This window comes from Leguminivora glycinivorella, chromosome 26, assembly GCF_023078275.1.
Source record: "Leguminivora glycinivorella isolate SPB_JAAS2020 chromosome 26, LegGlyc_1.1, whole genome shotgun sequence".
In the NCBI taxonomy this organism is placed as follows: Eukaryota; Metazoa; Arthropoda; class Insecta; order Lepidoptera; family Tortricidae; genus Leguminivora; species Leguminivora glycinivorella.
In genome coordinates, this window is record NC_062996.1 from 1,858,300 (window position 1) to 1,881,076 (window position 22,777).

Here is a 22,777-nt window from a genome sequence, read left to right on the forward strand (position 1 = left end):
AGACAGTTGTAGGCCACATTTCCCAAATTTAAAGATACTCACCCTAACATCACTATATATTTTAGAAACTTGTAAATTTGTACGGAAACACGAAAATTTATTTGCCAGCCCTCATAATCCTGAACCTCAACATCATAACTTACGCATCCGCAATAAACTTATTCAAGCAGTTCCAGCTAATCTTCATATGTTCAATAGAGGCCCCTATTCCATGTCCATCCGAATATACAACCAGATCCCCCAGTATATAAAAAATGAACACAAATATGTTAACTTTGTAAATAAACTCAAAACTTATCTTGTTAATGAATGCCCATATACTCTCCAAGAGTTCATGGACAATTAAATAACTTATTTATTTATAAATTTATATGAAGCGTTAATACTTAAGTTTTTGTTTTTACCTAGTAAAATGTGTAGTGTTAATGTTTAATGTAAATGTAGTTATAGCATATAAATATGTTGCCACGCCCTAATAGGGTCCATGAGCACACCTACTTTGTAACATCTTATAACACCATGGATGCAATAAAGAAATATGAATATGAATATGAATATGAACGTCTAATAATTTGACTTTTATATTCTTTCTGTTTTTACTTATTATTTCTGTCTTTTATTCTCACAAAAAAACAAAGTAAATAAATCATTCAATCATATTACTTCTTATTTTTACTATTTTTAGTACATTATTCATATTATATTATCGAGCTTGCTCGGATTATATTGAATCTGTGTATTGAATATACAAAAAAGGTTGATGCGAAAAATTAATTTCTAAACGAATCATCGTATTCGAGTCACTATTTTTTTGTGACAGGCGTCAGTAAACAAAGTTCAAAAAGTTGTCTCAAATAATAATATAATGCTACAAAATGTGGTGGTCCTTTAAAAACTGTCAAATAATGTCTTTGTCTCTTTTTATAATATACTTGTTTACACCATGTTGAATGAGATCGAGCTATACATCTGGATTTCCGTTTACATATAAACAGCATAATGTCACATATACATAAATTCAATAGGATTTTCCTTTTTCCTCGATTTTTGTAATTTCTAAATAAAATCATGGACGTAGAGAATTTAAAGAGCTGGTTATCACAACCAGACGTCTGTCGGTGCTGCCTTTCAGCCAGCGGCACGTGGGACCTTACAGCATCATACGTAACAGAGACTGGAATCAAAGAGGTATTTTCAGATATTTTGCAGGAATGCTACGGGATATCTGTAAGTACTATTTTAATACTAACATGTTAGCTATTTCAACATCAATATATAGTAGCCCCTTTTATGTCCATACTTTGTAAATTACCCGATATACCTATAAAAATTGTTAAGCAGTAATTGAATATATTTTGTATGAATTTTAGCTCTCCTACTTATCGGAATGGGGTCCAAGTCGGTTGGTGTGTGCGCTATGTTTGGGACACCTGCGGGGCGCTACCAGCTTCAAGAAACAAGTGCAAGAAGCGGACAGATTCTTCACGGAATACCTTAGTAAGAAAGGTAAGTAGTTGCAGGCGACTATAGGATGTGGTGACTGACTGTTTACGGTTATTGGGTTGTATGCGTGTTTGCCACCATGTGATATAAAAAAAAAATTGTTCTGATATATTTAATGAAAATGACAAGCTCTTTAACATAGATATATTCACTTGTTCCATTAACCCATGGAGCGCCCGCCCCCCTAAATTATTATTATTATTATTATATTATTTGATACACTAGCAGCTGATAGCTGATGCGTGTATATCACTGCACTTGTTGTTCTATAGTTAATGTTTATATTTTAGTTTTAAATGTTTATCAAGTCTGTTAATTATATTATACTATTTATATAGACACCGTGTGTCTATAGGACGCTCCACGGGATAATACTTTAAAACGTGCTTTTCTTTAGGTAATAATGCATCTTTTCCTTTCCTGACACTCAAATGTTTAGTTTTGGATAAAATTTAAAAAACAGACTGTGATTTTATGCAACAAATGAAACTCTAGGTCTAAACTTTAGCAATATTGTATAAGTACTGTTTGTAAACGACTGTATACTACGATTTAGACGTACCAGCATCAGCTGCCTGTCTAAAACGAAATAATAATAATAATAATAAGCCCGCGGGGGCAGCTTGTGGCGAGCTGACGGTGAGTGGCGACACCGCGGACCCCTATTCCAGAGGGCACTTCCATCTAGCCCTCGCCTCTGCGCTTGCCTTAACCGGCCGGCCAGAGTGGATTCGCAAGAGCGGGACCTATGCTCCAGGTTGGAAGTGTAAAATGTCATAACGCCGGCGGCCTGCTGAACGGATCACCGGGATCTGGCTACCGCAGTCTCACCTCTCGACAACCTTTCAGCCACTCTTCAAGTGTTGCTCTGTTGTCGCACCATGCGTGCGGCCGTTTTGCAGGGCCCACTCAATGAGTTGGCGAGTCACCGCCTGTCTTTTACAATCTTGAGACTAGTTGTCATGGCAGGTGTCCGATAGTCTCCCCATAGACCATTATCCAGTCCATCCAACTTGCACAACAATAGCCTATGACCTTAGTTCCCATCGCAACACAAAAGTGCTGCACTGAAATAGTCTTTACACCTGGCGGGGACCATCTCCGGATGTATCATATTGTGCGCTCGGGGATGGTATCCGCCAGGTGTATCCCTTGCCTTTAGATTAAAGTGTCTAAAAGGGCCTCTGTGCTGTTGGCTTCGGCCCCACACATGCCTCCCAAAAGTCCGGGACCCCATGGTCCCGAGATATGGTAAGACATACAAATAATAATAATAATATATTTCTAAACTATAATAAATATACATCATTTTTTCTTTAATATATGACATCTTATTTCGATTTTTAATTTATATATAGTAGTGTGACTACATAAAAACACAAATCAGAATATTTGTTAAAATAATTTGATTTGTTCCCATAGTTGCGTGTAATAAATAAATAAATAAATTTTAGCATATGTGGGTACACTGATTTATTATGAACTAAACTAAATTATGGCTTGATTTAATATTGTTTCACTTTTCAGACTGTATAGAAATGATAAAGACTGAACCAAGTGACTTCTGTGCGACGGCTTTGCTGAACAAGAGGAAATTTCTAGAACAGGTACTAACATTACTTACTCCAGTGGTGAGAAATGAGCCTATATGCCATCTCTAGCCCTGCAAAAGGACTTTATTCAGCCTTTGGTGCTTAAAAAAAAGCCTTTATTATCGAAGTTTCATTTCTAGTACATATTTTGTTATTTATTTACATCGGCAACTCCAACTAGTTCTTTGACGAAGGTCTCTTCTAAAAGTTCTAAAGTCTTCCAATGCTTCCTGTTTCTTGCGACATTCATCCACGCCCTTCTCAGTTCTCTAGACCAGCCATTCTCAAAGTGTGCTCCGCGGACCCCTAGGGCTCCGCAAAGCCTCTCTGGGGGCTCCGTGTGAATTTTGGGTACCTGATATGCAACTTCAACTCTCTTCCATAACCAAATATTCACCAATTGTTAAAAAATAAAAAAAACTGCTTCATGTAATACCTCACATTAGAATCTAGTGATTAGATTTTACTATCATGATTGCTTATTAAAATAAAGATTGCAATAAAAAAAATTAAGGGTTCCGTCAGATGTTTTACTTTCTAAAAGGGTTCCATGGCAAAATAAGTTTGAGAACCGCTGCTCTAGACCATCTGCATTTTTGAGGCCCGCTTTTTCTTGTGCTGTACCTGTACTTCAAAATAGTCTGTCATGTGACCAGCACTGTAGAAAAAAATTTTGGTGTAAATCTGCCTTTCTGAAATTCCTTATTTTCCCCAGGCCATGAAAAAAGTTTGCCCGGCACTGACTTATGGTGTTCATGCTTCTACACCGAACTGTTACAAATGTTATTTAACAGCCAGTGTGGGGGCACCATTAAGCAGATAGAAAACCATTATATTAAAGATAAATAAAAATATTCAAGACACACCAATAACTTTTTACTATAATTTAATAGAAAATTTAGTAATTTTATTCAAATGTGTGCTTTATAAATAACTGATTTAGTTACGATGTAGGTTATTATATAACATTTATGTAGGTTTAAAAAAATCTTTATTACTTATAAGAATTTCTACAATTCACTTAAATGAGTACCATATACAAATAATTTATCTTGACATATTATGTTTAATTTGTTATAACATTAAAGAGCAAATTTATAATCGAAACTTAAAACTAAACTATGTAATAAGTTATTTATTTACCTTTTGTTACAGAATCAAGTCCAATAAAGGATGTGAAGTTAACATTGAAACAAAATAAATCTGTAAATAGAAAAAGACATAAACATTCAAGAGCTAAAGGAAAAACTAGAAATGACTCTGACAGTGATTCCGATACTCCTCTGAAATTATTGTCTAAAAGAAGTCAAGATATTGACGACAATATTATTGATGATAATTTGGAAAATATTGACCTGGAATGTGAAGAAACTGATGATAAAATAGATAATGCAATTGCAGGTTAGTCATTAGTATTCATTGTGTAAACAGTAAGTTTATTATTTGTAATCCTGCATAATTAACCATTCCATCCACCCATATGATAAAGTTGGCAATGATATAAAAAATATGAAAATAGTTGTTTCTACTCGCCACTAGATGTCGCTAGTTAATATAGATGGCGTCCTTTTCACATAGGGAACAATAAGAAGAACAATGATAATTTATCCCAAAGATTTTATGAATGCCCCCCCCCCTCCCTAAATCTAACAACCCATGTGATCATCACTTCATTGCTACTAACGCTTGATATGTGCTATTGTGCTGGCTTGCGTTCATTGTTTACATATTTTATTATTAACCAGCACACCACACACAGAAAACCAGCGCTGCGGGTTGCCGGCATCATGCTGAGTGAGGGTCCTATTTAGCGTCCATTGTATGTTTTGTTTGCATGCCTTCTTTTTGTGTGTACTATGTTTTGACGTTAAATAAATGAATTCTATTCTATTCTATTAAGAAAATTCCAGTTTGTGTATATTTTTCTTTTCGTTCCCAGGCAACCAGTTTATCAAAATAAACGCAATCAAGCAAATATCAGAGCGGAGACGGGTCATGCTGACGTGTGGCGCCGTCCTGAGGAACACCACGGCCTGCCCCTTCCGTCACCACAAAAGCTGGTTCCAATGCTTCTTCTGCCACGAAAACTTTATACAACTTAACTTACTAAGAACCCACACGAACGAAACGCATTCAGACATAGAGGGAGAATTAAAAAAAATAAAACGCTACCCACGCTCGCTCCAAATCGAAATTTCGAATTTGGAATGCCGCCATTGCAATTTGAATTTGACCGATGTCGAAAACATGCGGCGCCATCTTGGTGACGTTCATAATAAGGTTATTTATAGGGAATGCATCGCTGATTATAAAGTCGATGCGAGTCCGTATACTTGTCATTTGTGTACGCAAGAGTTTCATGTTTTTCGAACGTTGACGACGCATCTGAATGAACATTATGCTAATTGTATTTGCGATGTTTGCGGGAAATCGTTCCTCAACTCTAAAAGGCTGAAGGTTCATAAACGCACGCACGATACTGGCAGTTTCCCGTGTTCAGAATGCGGGAAAGTACTGAAAACTAGAACATCTAAAGCTAATCATATGGAGAGCGCGCATTCAAAACGTGTTATAAAATGCCAGATATGTTTTAAACCTATGAAACACTATAACGATAGAATCAAGCATATGTCTGAAGCGCATAACATTACACATAAATTTAAATGCCCTATTTGCGCTCGAGAATACAATATAAAACATTATTTAGCAACGCATATAAGACAGACGCACGGGCATAAGAATAAAAAATGTTCAGAATGTGGCATGGCGTTTATAACTAACCATGGGTTGAAGAAACATATGTTGAAACATACCGGGGAGAAACCGTTTACTTGTACAGTGTGTTGTAAAGCTTATGCGAGGAGTTACACGCTGAGGGAGCATATGAGAGCTCATGATAACGATAGGAGATTCATGTGCCCTGAATAAACTACATAGGTATTTTTTTTATTGTACTAATGTCTAATGATGATTTGGTAGGCCTAGAGTTCACATCCAACAACAAATAAATCTTATACTATTAAACGAGCAATTCTTGTATATTTATTTATTTATTTATTTATTTATATATTTATTTATATATACCGACGATCTCGGAAACCGCTCTAACGATTTCGCTGAAATTTGTTATGTGGGGGTTTTCGGGGGTGAAAAATCGATCTAGCGTAGCCTTAGATCAAGGAAAACGCGAATTTTTGAGTTTTCATGAGTTTTTCTTTCGCGTTAGTAAATGTAAAAATATGGTCGTTAATTTCGCCGCGCGCACATCGATTCCGCTTAGCTCAGTCGTACGAGGTCGGTCTAATGTACGCAGATAGATCGTAAGTGTCAGGGTTTCGAATCCCGGCCAGAAATGAAGTTTTTGTTTTTTGTCTTTTTTTTTTGTTTTTGTATTTATAAGAGTTTTTTATTATCTAAAGACGTGATATATTAAAATACAACCGAGCGAAGCTCGGTCGCCCAGATTAAATATTATAAGACATTTTAACACAGATTGACTGAGGCCCACGGTAAGCTCAAAAAGGCTTGTGTTGTGGGTACTCAGACAACGATATATATAATACTAGCTTTTGCCCGCGGCTTCGCTCGCATTAGAAAGAGACAAAAAGTAGCCTATGTCACTCTCCATCCCTTCAACTATCTCCACTTAAAATATCACGTCAATTCGTCGCTCCGTTTTGCGGTGAAAGATGGACAAACAAACAGACACACACACTTTCCCATTTATAATATTAGTATGGATATAAATACATAGAAAACATCCATGACTGAGGAACAAATATCTATGCTCAACTGCTCATCACTCAAATAAATGCCCTTACCGGGATTCGAACCCGGGACCGCGGCGCAGCAGGCAGGGTCACTACTGTCACTAGCGACTGCGCCAGACCGGTCGTCAATATAACTCATAAACATAAGTAGGTAATACATATAGATTTTAAACATTTAGAAAAAAAATTGGTTGTCTGTAAAGTCGGTTTACGGACGGTAGTTTAACGTGATAACGTCAAACATTACAGTAGTATAGACAGGGGCGGTCAGAGTATAGCAAAAGGGGCCCGATTCTGGGACTTTTTTCACGTTTTTTTATTTATTTATTTATTAAAAATACATAAAAGTTAACAGTATTTCACCAAAGCACTTATGTGGTAATATAATTATGTACATGTTAAATTGACATAAATAAAAGCAAACACACTTAAAAGTTAAACTATGGTTATTACATTAATCACCTAAGGAGTGTAGAGTCTATGAACCTTAAGAGTTTTCTGTAAAACACACCAACACTATCAGCAAATATGTCAATATCGTCTGTCTCCAACATGATGCGGTTAAGAGCAGCTCGGGCTCGAGCGGTGCGCCGGCCGCCGCGAACAGGCGCCGCCGCCGCCGCGCCGGCACCGCGCCCGGCATGCCAACCACCACATTCGCTCTTGGCACTTGCAGCCCCATTCTCTCAAGCACGGATGCGTCATCTACTCTATGGTGAAACAGTTGGCGGTAATGCATAATATGCAGCAGTTTCCGTCTGGTTTCTAAAGTTTGAAGACCAACCATTCCTGTTACGAATAGAGATGGATACATATATGGGTAATATCCGTACAGTCGTTTGTAAATGTGCCTACAGAACTTCCTCTGCACTCTTTCTAGTAATTTGCCAATAACTTTTGGGAATACTGGTGTGAGTAGATAGATAAAAAACCTTTAACACAATTATCAGAAGTGAATACTTACAATCTTTCCTCAAAGCTCTTCGCTCCATCCATTTACCGCAATGATGGCAATGTTTGCCAAAGCAGACCAGATTTGGCTATGAAAAAACATACGTATATATATTATAATCCTTAAAAAATATATGTTTTACTATAATAGAAAGTAATATTGCAAATACTTACAATTTTTGGCATTGTATGACCATTTCAATTTTCAAATAAAACCTTAGACCTATATATAGGGACCCGACATGTTGTTCTATGCCATAGATTTATATATATTAAGCTAGATTGAGTTGTTAAGCCAAAAACTTTTACTAGTCTGACAAGAACGCCTTTCTGCACCGGTGATAAAGTTCAATTTAGTATGGCAAAAAAGTGTGAGCTCAGTCCCTATTGTACCATGTTTAGCGGCCCAAATGTCATTGTCAGTGAGTTCCAAAGACAGGGGACAGCGGAATCACATTTTTTGCCATACTAAATTGAACCTTATTACTGAGACAAAAAGGTGACCGTTTTCGCTATTCTGAACTATCGAAAACGGTCCACATGAGAGGGCATTGTTTGGGCTGGTGTCCCTCTCGCACGTGTGGCCAGTGTTAATGAGCCATAATAGTAGTATTTTTATATATATATTTTACCTGACTTTATAACTTCTTATATTATTTTAGTGTTATATTCAAACTAGGGTTTCGATATATTTCAAAGAATTGTAGTGGGGACGTTTATCGACAAAAAGAGGCCAAACCTTTTTTTTCTTGACCAAAGCATGAAACTTGGCACAGTTGTTCCTTATATCAAAATAAGCCGATTAAGATCGGGAGCCTTCGGGAGCCTCCCCCCTGGGGCTCGGGAGGGGGGATCAAAGTACCGCTTCACCCGGCTTGCTTTGAAAAATTCTAACATACCCCGTTTAGTTCATAGGTCATGTTTGGTATCGTTTTCGAGTAAATCAATAACGTAGAATTCATTTTTGGTACTAAAATTATAATTTAATGGTAAATAAAATAAAATAAAATGAAAAGTTTGAAATTTTCATCTATGATTTACAAATTCAAGTCATCATAAATGTCAAACTGTTTGCTTTTTCTACAAATAAAAAATATGATATGAAAGCCTATTTAATATAGATTATGAATAATATAACTTTTACCCAACTTTACTAACGTTAAGTTTTATAAAAAAAACCTTTAAGCCGCGCGGCGTCGGGACGCCGCGAGCGTAATTTTAAAATGCCTTTATTTTAAAAAACTCTATTAGAACCCGTTTAGCTATTAGGTCATGTTTAGTATCGTTTTCGAGTAAATAAATAACGTAGAATTTAGTTAAATTTGGTACTAAAATGACCATTTAATGTTAAATGAAATTAAAAAAAAAAATCTGTGAGTTGCAAATTCAAGTCACCATAAATGTCAAACGGTTTGCTTTTTCTATAAATATAAAAATATGATATTAAAGCCTATTCACAAAGGATAGTACGCGTTCACCTACGCGAGCTTAGACTGTGTGCGGGGAACGCGCCTCTTTCATATATTTGATCGTCAGTGTCAGAGGTGTGTTAATGCATAAATAGAAAAAGATTCATTATTATTGACTCCGGTGTCGACAACGGCAACACTTGGGTCGGACCACACGATCTAAAGACCGACTGTACCTGTTATTTATTCATTGTAGTGAATCCTGTAAGAAATTTATATAATAGTATTTTATTCAATCGTGATATAATACAAAACTTTTCAGTCGAGTACCATGTGTAGTACGGTACGAGAGTGAAAAGCTTAATTATATCACTATTGTATACAATACTTTTTCTACGAGTCATCATCTTCATCATCAATGGACGGAAATATCACCATTCATGCACAAGTTAAAATTAATGTCAATAGAGTCGTTCACCGTTGTATCAACATCGAATTACCTAGCAACCAATTGTTTGTAATAACCGTCTCTGATTGGCCGATAACGCGACAGATAAAAAAAATGTGTTTCAGATGCAGGAAAATTTGCCAGATATAGCAAATTAGTATAGAAATTGTATGAAGTTCTATTTTTGAAATTATTATAGTTAACTAAAGTCAATTATAATGAGCTTATTATAATTGAGTCGGAACTGCCATAGAGTATCCAACACTGAAAAGTTAGCACTTATAGTTTAGTCTGTGGTGTCCTAATTGACAGATTACTCATACTCATAGGACAACAGAAGGCTCTACTCATACTCATAGGACAACGAAGTGTTTGCAACCTGATTTACATTTACATCTTGTAACTTCTAAGCATATACTGGCCACTTCAGTGTTGCCTGACTGGGATGGAAGGAAGAAGGAGACGAATGGGTACCACACTACCCATTCGTCTCCTTCTTCCTTCCATCCCCAAGAAGACGGACTTGGCAAATTTTGGTGTGGCACCAACGCCTGACTCCAAACAAGAACGCCCTGAGTCCCATTTCTCAAAACTGAAAGTTACAAGTTACAAGCGGAAGTCTCTTTGCAACTTGTCATATTAGACACTGACAACCAGTTGAAAATTGTAACTTGTAGCTTCGAGAAATGGGCCCCTGGTACACTGTGCGCAGTATATGCTGATGCAAGGCAGCCTCTGAAGGAGGTATGTTCTCCAATTGTCGATCTTTTCTGGTACCTAAAGAGGTAGGTACTTCGACCACTCATTCACCGTTACGCAACGACTTGGTCTGAAACAATATGTGCATTATCATTTTAGAGTCTACAACTATCAAATTACAACTTTTTGGTGGATCACGTAACCTTCAGTATTACCCACTTACGTTACGTATCATACAAAATTATTACAAACTTTAGTAGAATCTGATTTGCCTCTGATATTGCTCCATCTTGTAATAGTTTGACACCTTGGGTGGCCTGGCTAAGCTTCAAAGCCAAAAGAAAACGTTTCTAGATTAGACATAGTATGGGATAGGTACGATAAACGCAGCTTGAAACGATCAACAAGGGAGAAACATGGCCACCCAAGGCTTCAAACTATTACGAGATGGAGCAATATCATAGATAGGCTAATCAGATTCTACTAAAGTTTGTAATTATTTTGTATGATAGGTAAGTGTGTAATAGTGAAGGTGATCCACCAAAATGTTGTAATTTGATAGTTGCAGAATCTGTTTAAATAAAATGACAATGCACATATTGTTTCAGATCAAGGGTCCTTACGCAGCAGTGAATGAGTGCCGGAAGAACCTCTTTACTAGAAAAGATCGACACTTGGAGAACATACCTCCTTCCGAGGCTGCCTTACTTCATCATATACTGCCATTTGTCTAAGACTGGGGCTAAAGACATGCCAACCACACCCTTGCTGCCGACGCATTAGGACACCACGGACTCCACTGCCAGTCTAGTGCTGGCCGAATTTTGTGACACGCTGCACTTAACGATTTAATCCGCAAGGCTCTCGGCACAGCGAACATACCGACAACCCTCGAACCTGTCGGCTTGTCAGCAGCAGACGGAAAGCGGCCTGATGGTTGCTCGCTTTTGCCTTGGTTTCTGGGACGACCCTTGGCGTGGGGCGTGACCTGTGTGGATACCTTGGCTCCGTCCAACGTCTAACGTTCGGCCCAGAAACCAGGGACTGCTGCTGCAAAACGCCCAGTTTAAACGCGCAAATATGCATTTTTAAAAAACAACTACCACATATTTGCGGCAATTGCATTTGAAACATTTGGACCATGGTCATCAGACACCAAGCAGTTCGTGAAGGAAGTTTCCACCAAACTTGTCTGGGTGTTTGCTGACATACGCATAGGCTTTTACATCATATTTTTTATTTAAAGAAAAAGCAAACAGTTGACATTTTTGTTGACTTGAATTTGCAAATCATAGATGAATATTTTTTTTTTATTTATTTACCATTAAATTATAATTGTAGTACCAAAAATAAATTCTTTGTTATTAATTTACTCGAAAACTATATCAAACATGACCTAATAGCTAAACCGGGTCTAATAGAGTTTTTAAAATAGAGGTATTTTAAAATTACGCTCGCGGCGTCCCGACGCCGCGCGTCTTATAGTAATTTTTTTGTGGAACTTAACGTTTGTGAAGGTGGATAAAAGTTATATTTTTTATAATCTATATTAAATAGCCTTTCATATCATATTTTTTATTTATAGAAAAAGCAAACAGTTTGTCATTTATGATGACTTGAATTTGTAAATCATGGATGAAAATTTCAATTTTTTTAATTTTTTTTAATTTTACTTACCATTAAATTATAATTTTAGTACCAAAAATGAATTCTACGTTATTGATTTACTCGAAAACGATATCAAACATGACCTAATAGCTAAACGGGGTCTAATAGAGTTTCTAAAATAAAGGCATTTTAAAATTACGCTCGCGGCGTCCCGACGCCGCGCGTCTTAAAGTAATTTTTTTGTGGAACTTAACGTTAGTAAAGGTGGATAAAAGTTATATTTTTTATAATCTATATTAAATAGGCTATCATGTTATATTTTTTATTTATAGAAAAAGCAAACAGTTTGTCATTTATGATGACCTGAATTTGTAAATCATGGATGAAAATTTCAAATTTTTTATTTTTTTTATTTTATTTACCATTAAATTATAATTTTAGTACTAAAAACGAATTCTACGTTATTGATTTACTCGAAAACGATACCAAACATGACCTATTAACTAAACGGGGTAAGTTAGAATTTTTCAAACCAAGCCGGGTGAAGCGGTACTTTGACCCCCCCTCCCGGGCCCCAGGGGGGAGGCTCCCGAAGGCTCCCGATCTTAATCGGCTTATTTTGATATAAGGAACAACTGTGCCAAGTTTCATGCTTTGGTCAAAAAATTTAAGGTTTTGCAATAAACTCCCCAGCTAATTGGAAAATAATTACAATGTAATTACAATGTAATTATTTTGATGCCAATAAATCAAAGATTTGTATAATTAAAAACGACGTTCACTGAATAATGTTGACATTGTCAGTAAGTGCGAGAGGGACACCAGCCCAAACAATGACCTCTCATGTGGACACACTTTTTGACCTAACTACACAATCTAGTTTAATAATTCTAAATCTATGATGAGTTCAGACGGGATATGTTCTGTAAAAAATCGTATAAATTAAAATAATTAATTTTGTAAAGCTGAGTTTAGACATGCAAGTTATTGCTGCTAGTTTTGAGACAGAAGTATATGCTAGAAAGAGATGCAGATATTTGCCACTCACTCTTACCTATAGTTGCGTCTCAAAACTTGCAGCAATAACTTGCTGGTCTAAACTCAGCTTAACGAGAACAACACACGGGCGCGCCATCTGTCCCAGCTGTGGTGCTTTACTCAGGCCACACGCTATAACCATACCGAGCGCATCGATCAGCCGCTTAGTTCCAACGCGCGCCAATAGATGGCGCTAAAGCTATATTGCGAAACGGGACAATGACGTCATCTTTTTCGTGCATGCTGCCCGTAGTAACGAGTTATTAGACGTTATCACGTCAAAAATTACACACTGTTGACATCTAATTGCGAATAGAGAAACTGATATTTAAATTTCAGTATTTTAGGCATCCAATTTCATTAATTGATCTCGGAAGTACCACTTGTCTAATCTAGCCAGCGATTAAAAAACCTTGCAGTTAAAAACTAAGATTTTTGTTTTAATTGCGATTGTGGTCAATTATTTGCGCTCGTAGGACTAAAATGATTAATGAATATTTAATTTTCATTCTTTTCAGAATCATCATGCTGGAAATCTTCAAAAGCGACTCCCGAAAGCTACATCGAAAACCGTCATCTCAAATCAAACATCACACTTATATTGGAAAAGTCGACCATCTTCTTCTTCTTGGTTAGGGGCTTTGTAAGGCTTCAGAGCGCCTTATGTATCACTGCGACCATTTCTGATCTATTGTGATCACCACCTACAACTCTCGATCAAGTCCTACAAATTCAAAGATTTTTAGTATCTTTTTGAGATCGAGATACCTCACATCCTCTGGGTGTATTTGGTAGCTGCCCAGAATCATGTTACGTGTGCGCATTAGAGAGGGGCACTCTGCCAGGATGTGCGGTGCAGACTCTAGACAGAATCTGCACCGCAAGTCGACCATACTGCAATTACAGAATATTAACAAATATAAATACACTTGCCTATACTGCGACAGCTCACATTTGTTTTTCAAATATTAAAAATCCGTATTAACGATAAACATAACAATGTCACCGAAAAGGAAATATCCAGATGTTTAAAAACACCAAAGAACTTAATAAAAACCTAAGTTAGCGAAATAAGGTGTAAGTAACAGATACAACTTTAAAAAGTATAGATATTTTGATAGATCATTTATTAAAAAAGCATAATAAGATTTATTTTAACTTTTCCAAATTCAAGTCATCTCATGGACTTCTACGTTTTGATATGACATCCGAAAAGTTTCGATGTCACATTTTGCAAAAGAGAATTTACGTTTTTCAAAAACCTTTCTGTTCACATGAACGAACGTAGTGCCAATTTCGTGTTCCATTACTGCGGGAAAAAGTTCCTACCCCACCATAGACTGCACGCTGCATTAAGGAAAATGAATTAAAATGTAAAATTTGCGAAAAAAAATTTCGTAATGCTTCTACTGGAGCTTATCATGTCAGAAAATATCATAGCAAAATTACGTACAAATGCCCAGAGTGTGACGAAGTGTTTTTGCAATATCAAAAACGGCTACAACACTTAGCTGACCAAATCTCAAAAAACCTGAATATAAATGTGATATTTGTTATAAAAATGCTAGCTCCGGGGCCTTAGTGCTCATGTTCAGTATTCACATTTGAAAAAAAAAAATAGGAAATATCCGTGTCAATAATGCGGATAAATCTTTGGTTATAAATGGACTTTGAAGAAACATTTGGTTGTTCATTCTGGGGCGAAGAATTTTGAATGTAAATTTTGTAGTAAACGATTTGCTGAACCTTATACTCTGAAAGTTCATTTGCGTATACACACGACTGAAAAGCCCCATGCTTGTGCAATATGTAAAGCTGCTTTTATACAAAAGTGTTGTTGTTTTCATATAAGTCAGTGATGTCACGATTATATTTGTCTCTATTAGCTATTATTTCTCCTGCGCCAACATATATGTCTCTGTTTAACCCAATGGTTGACTGGTAGAGAATGCCTTTTGGCATTAAGTCCGCCATTTGTACATGTTTCTTTAGTTGTGCAATAAAGTTTAAATAAATAAATAAGTGTTCACACCAGCCAGATTTTGATACTGATTTAAAAAATGTATAAATGTTTTTTTGTTTTTATAAATAAATGCTGTTTAATTATTATATTTATTTCATTTACTTAAGTAGAATTGTTACCTTTCATATGGCCTATCTTTCAATTGTTTACATTTTCAAGATCACCAGTAAATTATAAACAAAAACACAGGAAGGGTTGATCTATGTCACGTCATATTCAAGAATTTATAACTTTTTTTTTAAATAATTATAAGTCTTTATCATTCACTTGTCTTTGTCTCAGTTGAAGTAAGTGTTAACTACTCGACAACAGATGGCGTTACAATTGCATAATTCTTTTGTTAAGTGTGACACACACTGTCCTGCACGGATACCCAAACGAATTCACGGCTACTTAAACGCGAACAAAACGCTAAACGATGAAAAAAAAAAGAAGATACAACAACATGGCGGCCGCTGCACGGAGATTACGGCGTTAGCGGATAATTTAGGCTTTATTTCTAGAAAACGTTAAACGTTTGCCAATTTTGTGTTAAAACTTAGTTTAGTGTTATGTCTTAGCTTTGGTTTACCGACCAAACAAGAATTGTGGCGTTTTGCACTGAAAGTGTGATGTTATTGGACATTAAAAATGTCGGCAATGTGGAAGCTAGAAAAGGACTTGTGCCGATGTTGTCACGCGGAGGGCTCCTTTAAACATCTATCGGATCCCTGCTTCCTTCTGGGGCAGGAGGAAATCTACTCCGTCATGTTAAAAGACTGTCTTGATATCAAGGTTTGTATAAAGTCCCCGACGCTCAGCGCCCCTTTTTGTTCCGGTTCGTTGATTAATGCGCTTGACGCGCTTTTATACAAATTGTACTGCAAAATACTTATTTTCCAATCAACAATAGTGTATATTTAAGTTTATTTGCTGATTACTCGTTACTGGCATAGCTTTAAAAGGAATCAATCGATTTAGGCACGCTCATCGATTAGGGCGGCAAGCGATGGATAAGATAAGACGCTTGTTCTATTCATAATCCTAACTACGACGGGTACTGCGAATATCTTCACTCAAGTTTGCAAATGTTATGTATTTTTCGCTTTTATACCAATTAAGGCATTATTAGACAAAGATGAATTTGGAAATTTAGTTGTGAATGAATGAAATCATTTATTTGAGACGTTCAGAGTCCATACATTACATTTAAATTTATGACTAGGTTAAATTAAAATAAAATTATTAATTAACTAGATAGCATCCATCTCATGTAAAAAAAGATGTGGTTATTACAAATTGCAGTATACAGAAATACACCAACAATACAACAAGATAGCTGGCTAGAATATGTTACACCTGTACAGGCTAGTAATAAAAATACGTATAGGGGTCCATTTCTCGAAGCTACAAGTTACAATTTACAAGTTGTCAATGTCTAATATGACAAGTTGGAAAGAGACTTCCGCTTGTAACTTGTAACTTTCAGTTTTGAGAAATGGGCCCCAGGCCTCTAATACATTGAAATAAATAAGATTACAGACTGATAAGCTCATATAAAATTCAATCTGATTAAGCTGAAGGATGAAATGCTTAAGTACTCCCATATTTTTGTAATTCTCTTTGTGACCTTGCTGAGAAATAGGGAGTCTTAAGCCTGCAATACACATGCCAGTAGCTTGCACAACTGGCATGCCAGCTACAGTCTTCTTAAATACTCATGTTAGCCAGCGTTCCCACTTAAGCGTCGCGTGTCTCGGGGCGCGCAACGGACGTCCGCGCCACGCCACCTGAGTGTAATTCAAAAAACGTCTCAGTACATTTTGTATAGGAAGGACGTAAGACGCGCCCCAGGTGGCGTGGCGGCGGCGTGGCGCGCGCCGCGCCGCTTGGCGGCGCGTCTTACGTCCTTCCTATACAAAATGTACTGAGACGTTTTTTGAATTACACTCAGGTGGCGTGGCGCGGACGTCCGTTGCGCGCCCCGAGACACGCGACGCTCTGATGTGGCCGGTCCCTTACAAATAGATCAAACTACATCTAATATTAATATCCAGATTGTCCCCATGACGGGGCCCCTCTCCGATGCCACATACACAATATGCGAGGCCTGCGTGGGGCGGCTCCGAGACGCCTCCAACTTCAAGCGCCAGGTGCAGGACTGCGAGCAACGCTTCAAGGAGATGTACAGCAAGAACATGGTCAAAGGTAAGTGTGCACTCTATTTTCTTGACTGCTGACTGTACCAGAGAAAAGTAGACCCCCTTGCATACAAATTTGTATGCAAGATGCAGCTGACTGTACATGAAGGGGTTGTGCTTAAAATAGGCAGAGTGCCTGGGAGGTGGTTGAACCTTGTAGACAGTAGTTGTTCAGATGGTGTATTATCTTCCACATATCTCCTAATACTCCTCTGAATACTAAAGTACAGTTTCTTATACATGATTAACCTACGTGACAGAGGCTATCCCTTATCGTATGGAGAGGCGGTTTATCTGTATTCAATCACTACTACGTTGTCTACATCATGAACATGTAGGAATGTCTACTAGCCTATCACATGCTGCATTTGAATAGGCGCTGTCACGAAGGTCGGCCGCACGCGGCTGTCGCATCGGCCGCTAGCCACGAAAGTCTAGCTTTAGCCAAAATGTGTCAGTATCAACTTGGGCAAAAAAGTTCATATGGCCAGGGGCCCGTTTCTCGAAAGGTACAAGCCTTGTATTACAAGTGCGCGAACTGTCAAATCGTATGGGTTGTCATGGAAACACACTTGTAATACAAGGCTTGTACCTTTCGAGAAACGGGCCCCTGGGGCCCATTTCTCGAAGCTACACGTTACAATTTACAAGTGGTAGTCAATGTCTAATATGACAAGTTGGAAAGAGACTTCCGCTTTTGCAACTTGTAACTTTCAGTTTTGAGAAATGGGCCACAGATCTTCAACTGTACAGGTGACATATTACAAATACTCGAGTTTACAAACATTACGTCACTACTTTAAAAAAAACTTGTATCTTCGTCTGTCAATGAAAAGAAAATTGTAGTAAGTATGTATGGAATGCATATAGACTTACTGCGTTTTAACTTTGAGGAGCAGCGTGAGATACGAGATTTTTTCAAAGTATTTTTTTAAGTCGTGTTTGTTGTTACAGGTTTTGAAGTCAAAGCTGAACCTTTTGAGGGTGATGGTAAATATAACTTAATTTATAAAAACACTTTTAGACTATCTTGTAACTTCATTTTCTGTATTTTTTTCTGAAGAATTTTTAGGTTGGTTGCCTGTTAAAAGTCCAAATTGTATATTTTTGTTGGTTTTTATACAGTGTTCCTGAGTATTACGAGAAATTTTAACCACGCATTTCTGAGATCAAAAGAAAGTTTTTTTTAAATACAGTAAGAAATTTTGCAAAAAAAACAATTTTTTTCTAACAATTTTTTACTATTTTTTAATGTATTTTCACATAAAAAACAAATGTTATTCATAAAACTGGCACTTACGTAAATGAGTTTTATTGTTTTATTTTTCTTAAAAGGTTTTATTTGTCACTTTTTGATATCTATCAATGAGGATAGTGAGACTATTCTCAATAATGGCATCAACGCCGTTAAGAAAGCCTTTTGTACTGAGTAACAATAAGATTTTTTTTTCATTTGGTAATAACTCTGAAACTAGGCGAAATCCGGAATAGTATGACATTATATGACATTTTAGTCTTAAAATAGGACCAGGAATATGCTATTAAAATCTCTCGCAATGCTCACGAGCACCGTGTATACTTATACCTACAATTTTTTTTTTTTAGCTGCCATGAAGCAAGAATCCCGAAGCGTTGATGAGTCAGATGATGACGATGAAGCCTTCATGAAGTTTGATGGTATGTATTTTCTAATTTTATCATTTAGGTCAGCTGTTTATACACCGTGTTTTTTCCTATTTCCGTTAACTCTGATAGGACATTTAGGCTCATCAACAGAAGCTAATTATTGTTTGTTAAAGTAAAAAAAAGTTAATATGTGTACCTTAAGAATACCATATTAGTAAATAACATTAGGACATAGTAAATGATTCAATTGATTTACTTGGGCAGTCATTATAATTTTTTTATTTAATAACTCAATAACAATAAGAGTTATGAGTTATGACACTAATTTCTTAGATATTACATTATTACATTGATTGTATTCAACTTAAAGAGCCTTCCCTTAAATAGGTTAGTTACAAATGCGCCAGCATTTTAATTTATACCGGAGGTAATATATTTTTATTAAAGGCTGTAGGGGATTATTTTACTTCGATATCTTTAAATTATATATGTGGACTGTATTCAATTAACTTTATAGCTTAACGACACGAACGACACGACAAGAAATTAGGGAATTTAAGATAGGCTGGGTCAATTGTGGCATAGATAAATCAAGAAAGATTGGTAACTCAGTACATCGCTACATGGCCTACTTAAACGCGAGTTATCGTCGCTGGTACCTCTTAGTTTTCGAGTTATTTACAGATGGCGCTATTTTCAATGTTTAAAAGTGCCGTCTAGTGAGATAATAATTAATTACATTGCCGAGTAACCATAACTGAATATGATTCAATATTTCGAGGCGGCGGCACCTCGTTTTTTGGCTCAGGGGTTAGAGTATTTGACTTGCATTTTTGAGATCTCAGGTTCGAGACCCAGCTCCGTTTTTTTTTTAAATTTGTTTAAAAATAATTATGTTGTTGTTTTTCACTTTTTTTATCTACCTAGTTGAATATTAGAAAAATAAAATATGATGTGAATTTGAATCATAGAAAAGTAAGTATAAATTTTTCGCGCCTACTTGTTGTATGTGTGTTTATAAAACCGATAGGCCCATAGGGAAGTACCTATCTTATCTACCTACTCGACTCTCCAATCACTTGCCGCCGTGTCAAGAGGATCATGTACTAAAGGACTGAAGTGTTTTTTTGCAATGATTATGGTCCAAGAGCTGGCAGGATTTTGGAGTAGGTCCATGAGGCAACCTGGAAAGGTGCTCAGATGCTTCTCTAATCATGACCAACACCGAGTTTAACGCCGAGTGTGGAGTTGAAAAACGAGCGAGTGTAAGGATTCTATAGGTGAACCACGAGCGAAGCGAGTGGTTCGAGAGTAGAATCCTGAACTTGCGAGTTTTTTAACACACGAGAAGTAAAATACATTTGCACCCGAGTGTAACACAAAACTTTTCCCCTCACTATAGCGAGGAAACTACAAGGCAAAAAAATGCGTTTATTACTGCTTCCAGTAGTTCCACAGGTGGTAAATCATCTTTATTACCAGATTCACCTGCTTTTATCAATTTTAAAGCAGTTTATTTGACTTTATTCAAGGTCAAATTACTTTACCCACTAGTGGATAAAATGCGTTTTTACCCGCTGGTATTAAAGGACAAAACACGTGTTTCCGAGCTAGTGAGGGGAAAAAATATTTCTATTCTATTCTATTCTATATGTATATTGATCATATCGAAAAAACGTACATAACCTTTCTTGTAGGATATTTTATGTAGATATTTTCTGTTAAACATATATATTTTTTGCTGTGGGCCACCGTTTACGAGTTATTTACGAAAAACTAAAAAAATTACTTTCAAGATCGAATGGTAGGGTACGGAACCCACCTCATGTCATGGCATTATTTTTCCATGGCTATTTAGACCCTCATCTTTTACTGGTAAAAATGACAGATTGCCTCTAGAACCATTTTTGGTTCTTTTTTTACCACTTTGCACTGTTCTGGCACGGTGAAGGACCCGGCCAAATGATCTGGCATAAATACCATGCGACTTCTAGTCATACTAAGTTATGAAAAAAAGCTGCACTTTTGGATGGAAGCAAGCCGCTTTGCATGGTGATAGTAGACATCATAGTAAACGATTTTTTCCGAGGATATTGAAATTTCATCCCTTAGGAAGCCGAGCGTAGCGAGGTGTTTTATGAAAATTAAAAAAATTCTATCTTTTTATTGTGTAGTCCGATTTTGACAAAACGTATCTCAAATGAAAGGTATTAATTTGTGTAATTAAAAAAAATACAAAGAAAAAATTTTTGAAAGAAAAGTAAGAAAAAATTAAAAAAAGTAAATTTACGTCTCGCACTGAATAACTTCAAAGAATGACAGACAAAATGTACAATGTCGATATGCGAGTTTTTTAAATCAAAGACAGATAAATTTGTAGTTGAAAACTGAAGACCACATTGAAATCGGAGTAGCATTTTTTAAGATACAAGTTGCCAAAGTTGGGAAAGATCGCTTTATATGGCCACTTTGAAATTCCTATGCCAGAAAGTCAGAAATAATATGTTTTTCTGACACAGAAAAATACATAGTAACAGTACACATCAAAATAGAATTAAAAATTCCAAGGATATTATAATTTCATCCCTTAGAACGACGAGCGCAGCGAGGTCGAAAAAATCTCTTTTTTTTTTTACGTCGTCCGATTTTGACAAAACATGTTTCATTTGAAAGGTATTGCTTTATGTAACTTAAAAAAAAATATTGAAAAAAATTAGGAAAAAAATGAAATGAAATTTTTATATCCTTGTAAAAAATGTTTATAATGATGTCTATTACCTATGCACACTTTTAACTGTAAGAAAAATATAATGTTTCTGACTTTCTGGCTAAGGAATTTATAAGCGACCATATAAACAAACTAAGCCAACTTTGACAACTTGCATCTTAAAAACTACTGATTCGATTTCGATTCGGTTTTTAGTTTATAATCATGCATTTATTTGTCTTTAATTTAAAAAAATCATATATCGAAATTATACACCGTGTCTACCGTTTTTTGCGGTTATTCAGTGTGATACGAAAATTAAGGTTTTTTTTTTTAAATCTTACATTTTTTTTTCCAATTTTTTTCAATATTTTTTTTAAGTTACATAAAGCAATACCTTTCAAATGAAACATGTTTTGTCAAAATCGGACGACGTACAAAAAAATTAGATTTTTTTTCGGTTTTCGTAACCGACCTCGCTACGCTCGTCGTTCTAAGGGATGAAATTATAATATCCTCGGAATTTTTAATTTTATTTTGATGTGTACTGTTACTATGTATTTTTCTGTGTCAGAAAAACATATTATTTCTGACTTTCTGGCAAAGGAATTTCAAAGTGGCCATATAAAACGATCTTTCCCAACTTTGGCAACTTGTATCATAAAAAATGCTAATCTGATTTCGATGCGGTCTTCAGTTTTCAACTAAAAATTTATCCATCTTCGATTAGAAAAAACTCGTATATCGACATTGTACATTTTGTCTGTCATTCTTTGAAGTTATTCAGTGCGAGACGTAAATTTACTGTTTTTATTTTTTTCTTACTTTTCTTTCAATTTTTTTTTCTTGTATTTTTTTTAAATTACACAAATCAATACCTTTCATTTGAGATACGTTTTGTCAAAATCGGACGATACAATAAAAAGATAGAATTTTTTTCATTTTCATAAAACACCTCGCTACGCTCGGCTTCCTAAGGGATGAAATTTCGATATCCTCGGAAAAATCGTTTACTATGATGTCTACTATCACCATGCAAAGCGGCTTGCTTCCTTCCAAAAGTGCAGCTTTTGGCCAAAAATTCTCCATAACAAGTATGACTATTCTGAGGAACTCTAATTTCACTTTTTAATAATTCCAGGTTGCCTCAAACACCTTTTTTGGGCCTCAAAAAATTAAATCTTTAAAAATTTATAGCTCGATAAAGCCAGACTTGCAGACCT

The 22,777-nt window shown here is 36.1% G+C and overlaps 2 protein-coding genes across 14 annotated transcripts in view; both read left to right on the forward strand.

The window, feature by feature from the left end:
- The first annotated feature begins 889 nt into the window (after positions 1-889).
- On the forward strand, positions 890-14,998 carry LOC125240043. 4 transcript variants are annotated; one of them, XM_048147871.1, is made up of 6 exons: positions 890-1,227; positions 1,371-1,506; positions 3,031-3,110; positions 4,251-4,496; positions 5,035-6,032; positions 13,537-14,998. In XM_048147871.1, exons 1-4 carry the CDS (start codon positions 1,069-1,071, stop codon positions 4,263-4,265), a joined length of 390 nt encoding a protein of 129 aa, XP_048003828.1. In that variant the 5' UTR covers positions 890-1,068; the 3' UTR covers positions 4,266-4,496; positions 5,035-6,032; positions 13,537-14,998. The 4 variants fall into 4 exon arrangements, with proteins under 4 accessions (XP_048003828.1, XP_048003829.1, XP_048003827.1 ...); XM_048147872.1 differs by lacking the exon at positions 5,035-6,032; XM_048147870.1 differs by lacking the exon at positions 4,251-4,496.
- Positions 14,999-15,487: 489 nt separating this feature from the next.
- The window catches only part of LOC125240009 (PR domain zinc finger protein 5-like), a 141,065-nt gene continuing 133,775 nt past the window's right edge, over positions 15,488-22,777 (forward strand). For all 10 annotated transcript variants that reach the window (XM_048147807.1, XM_048147816.1, XM_048147813.1 and 7 more), the window contains exons 1-4: positions 15,488-15,815; positions 17,078-17,228; positions 18,176-18,211; positions 18,827-18,898. In XM_048147807.1, the coding sequence (XP_048003764.1) occupies positions 15,672-15,815; positions 17,078-17,228; positions 18,176-18,211; positions 18,827-18,898 (403 nt within the window). In that variant the 5' untranslated portion in view covers positions 15,488-15,671. The remainder of the gene's footprint in view (positions 15,816-17,077; positions 17,229-18,175; positions 18,212-18,826; positions 18,899-22,777) is intronic.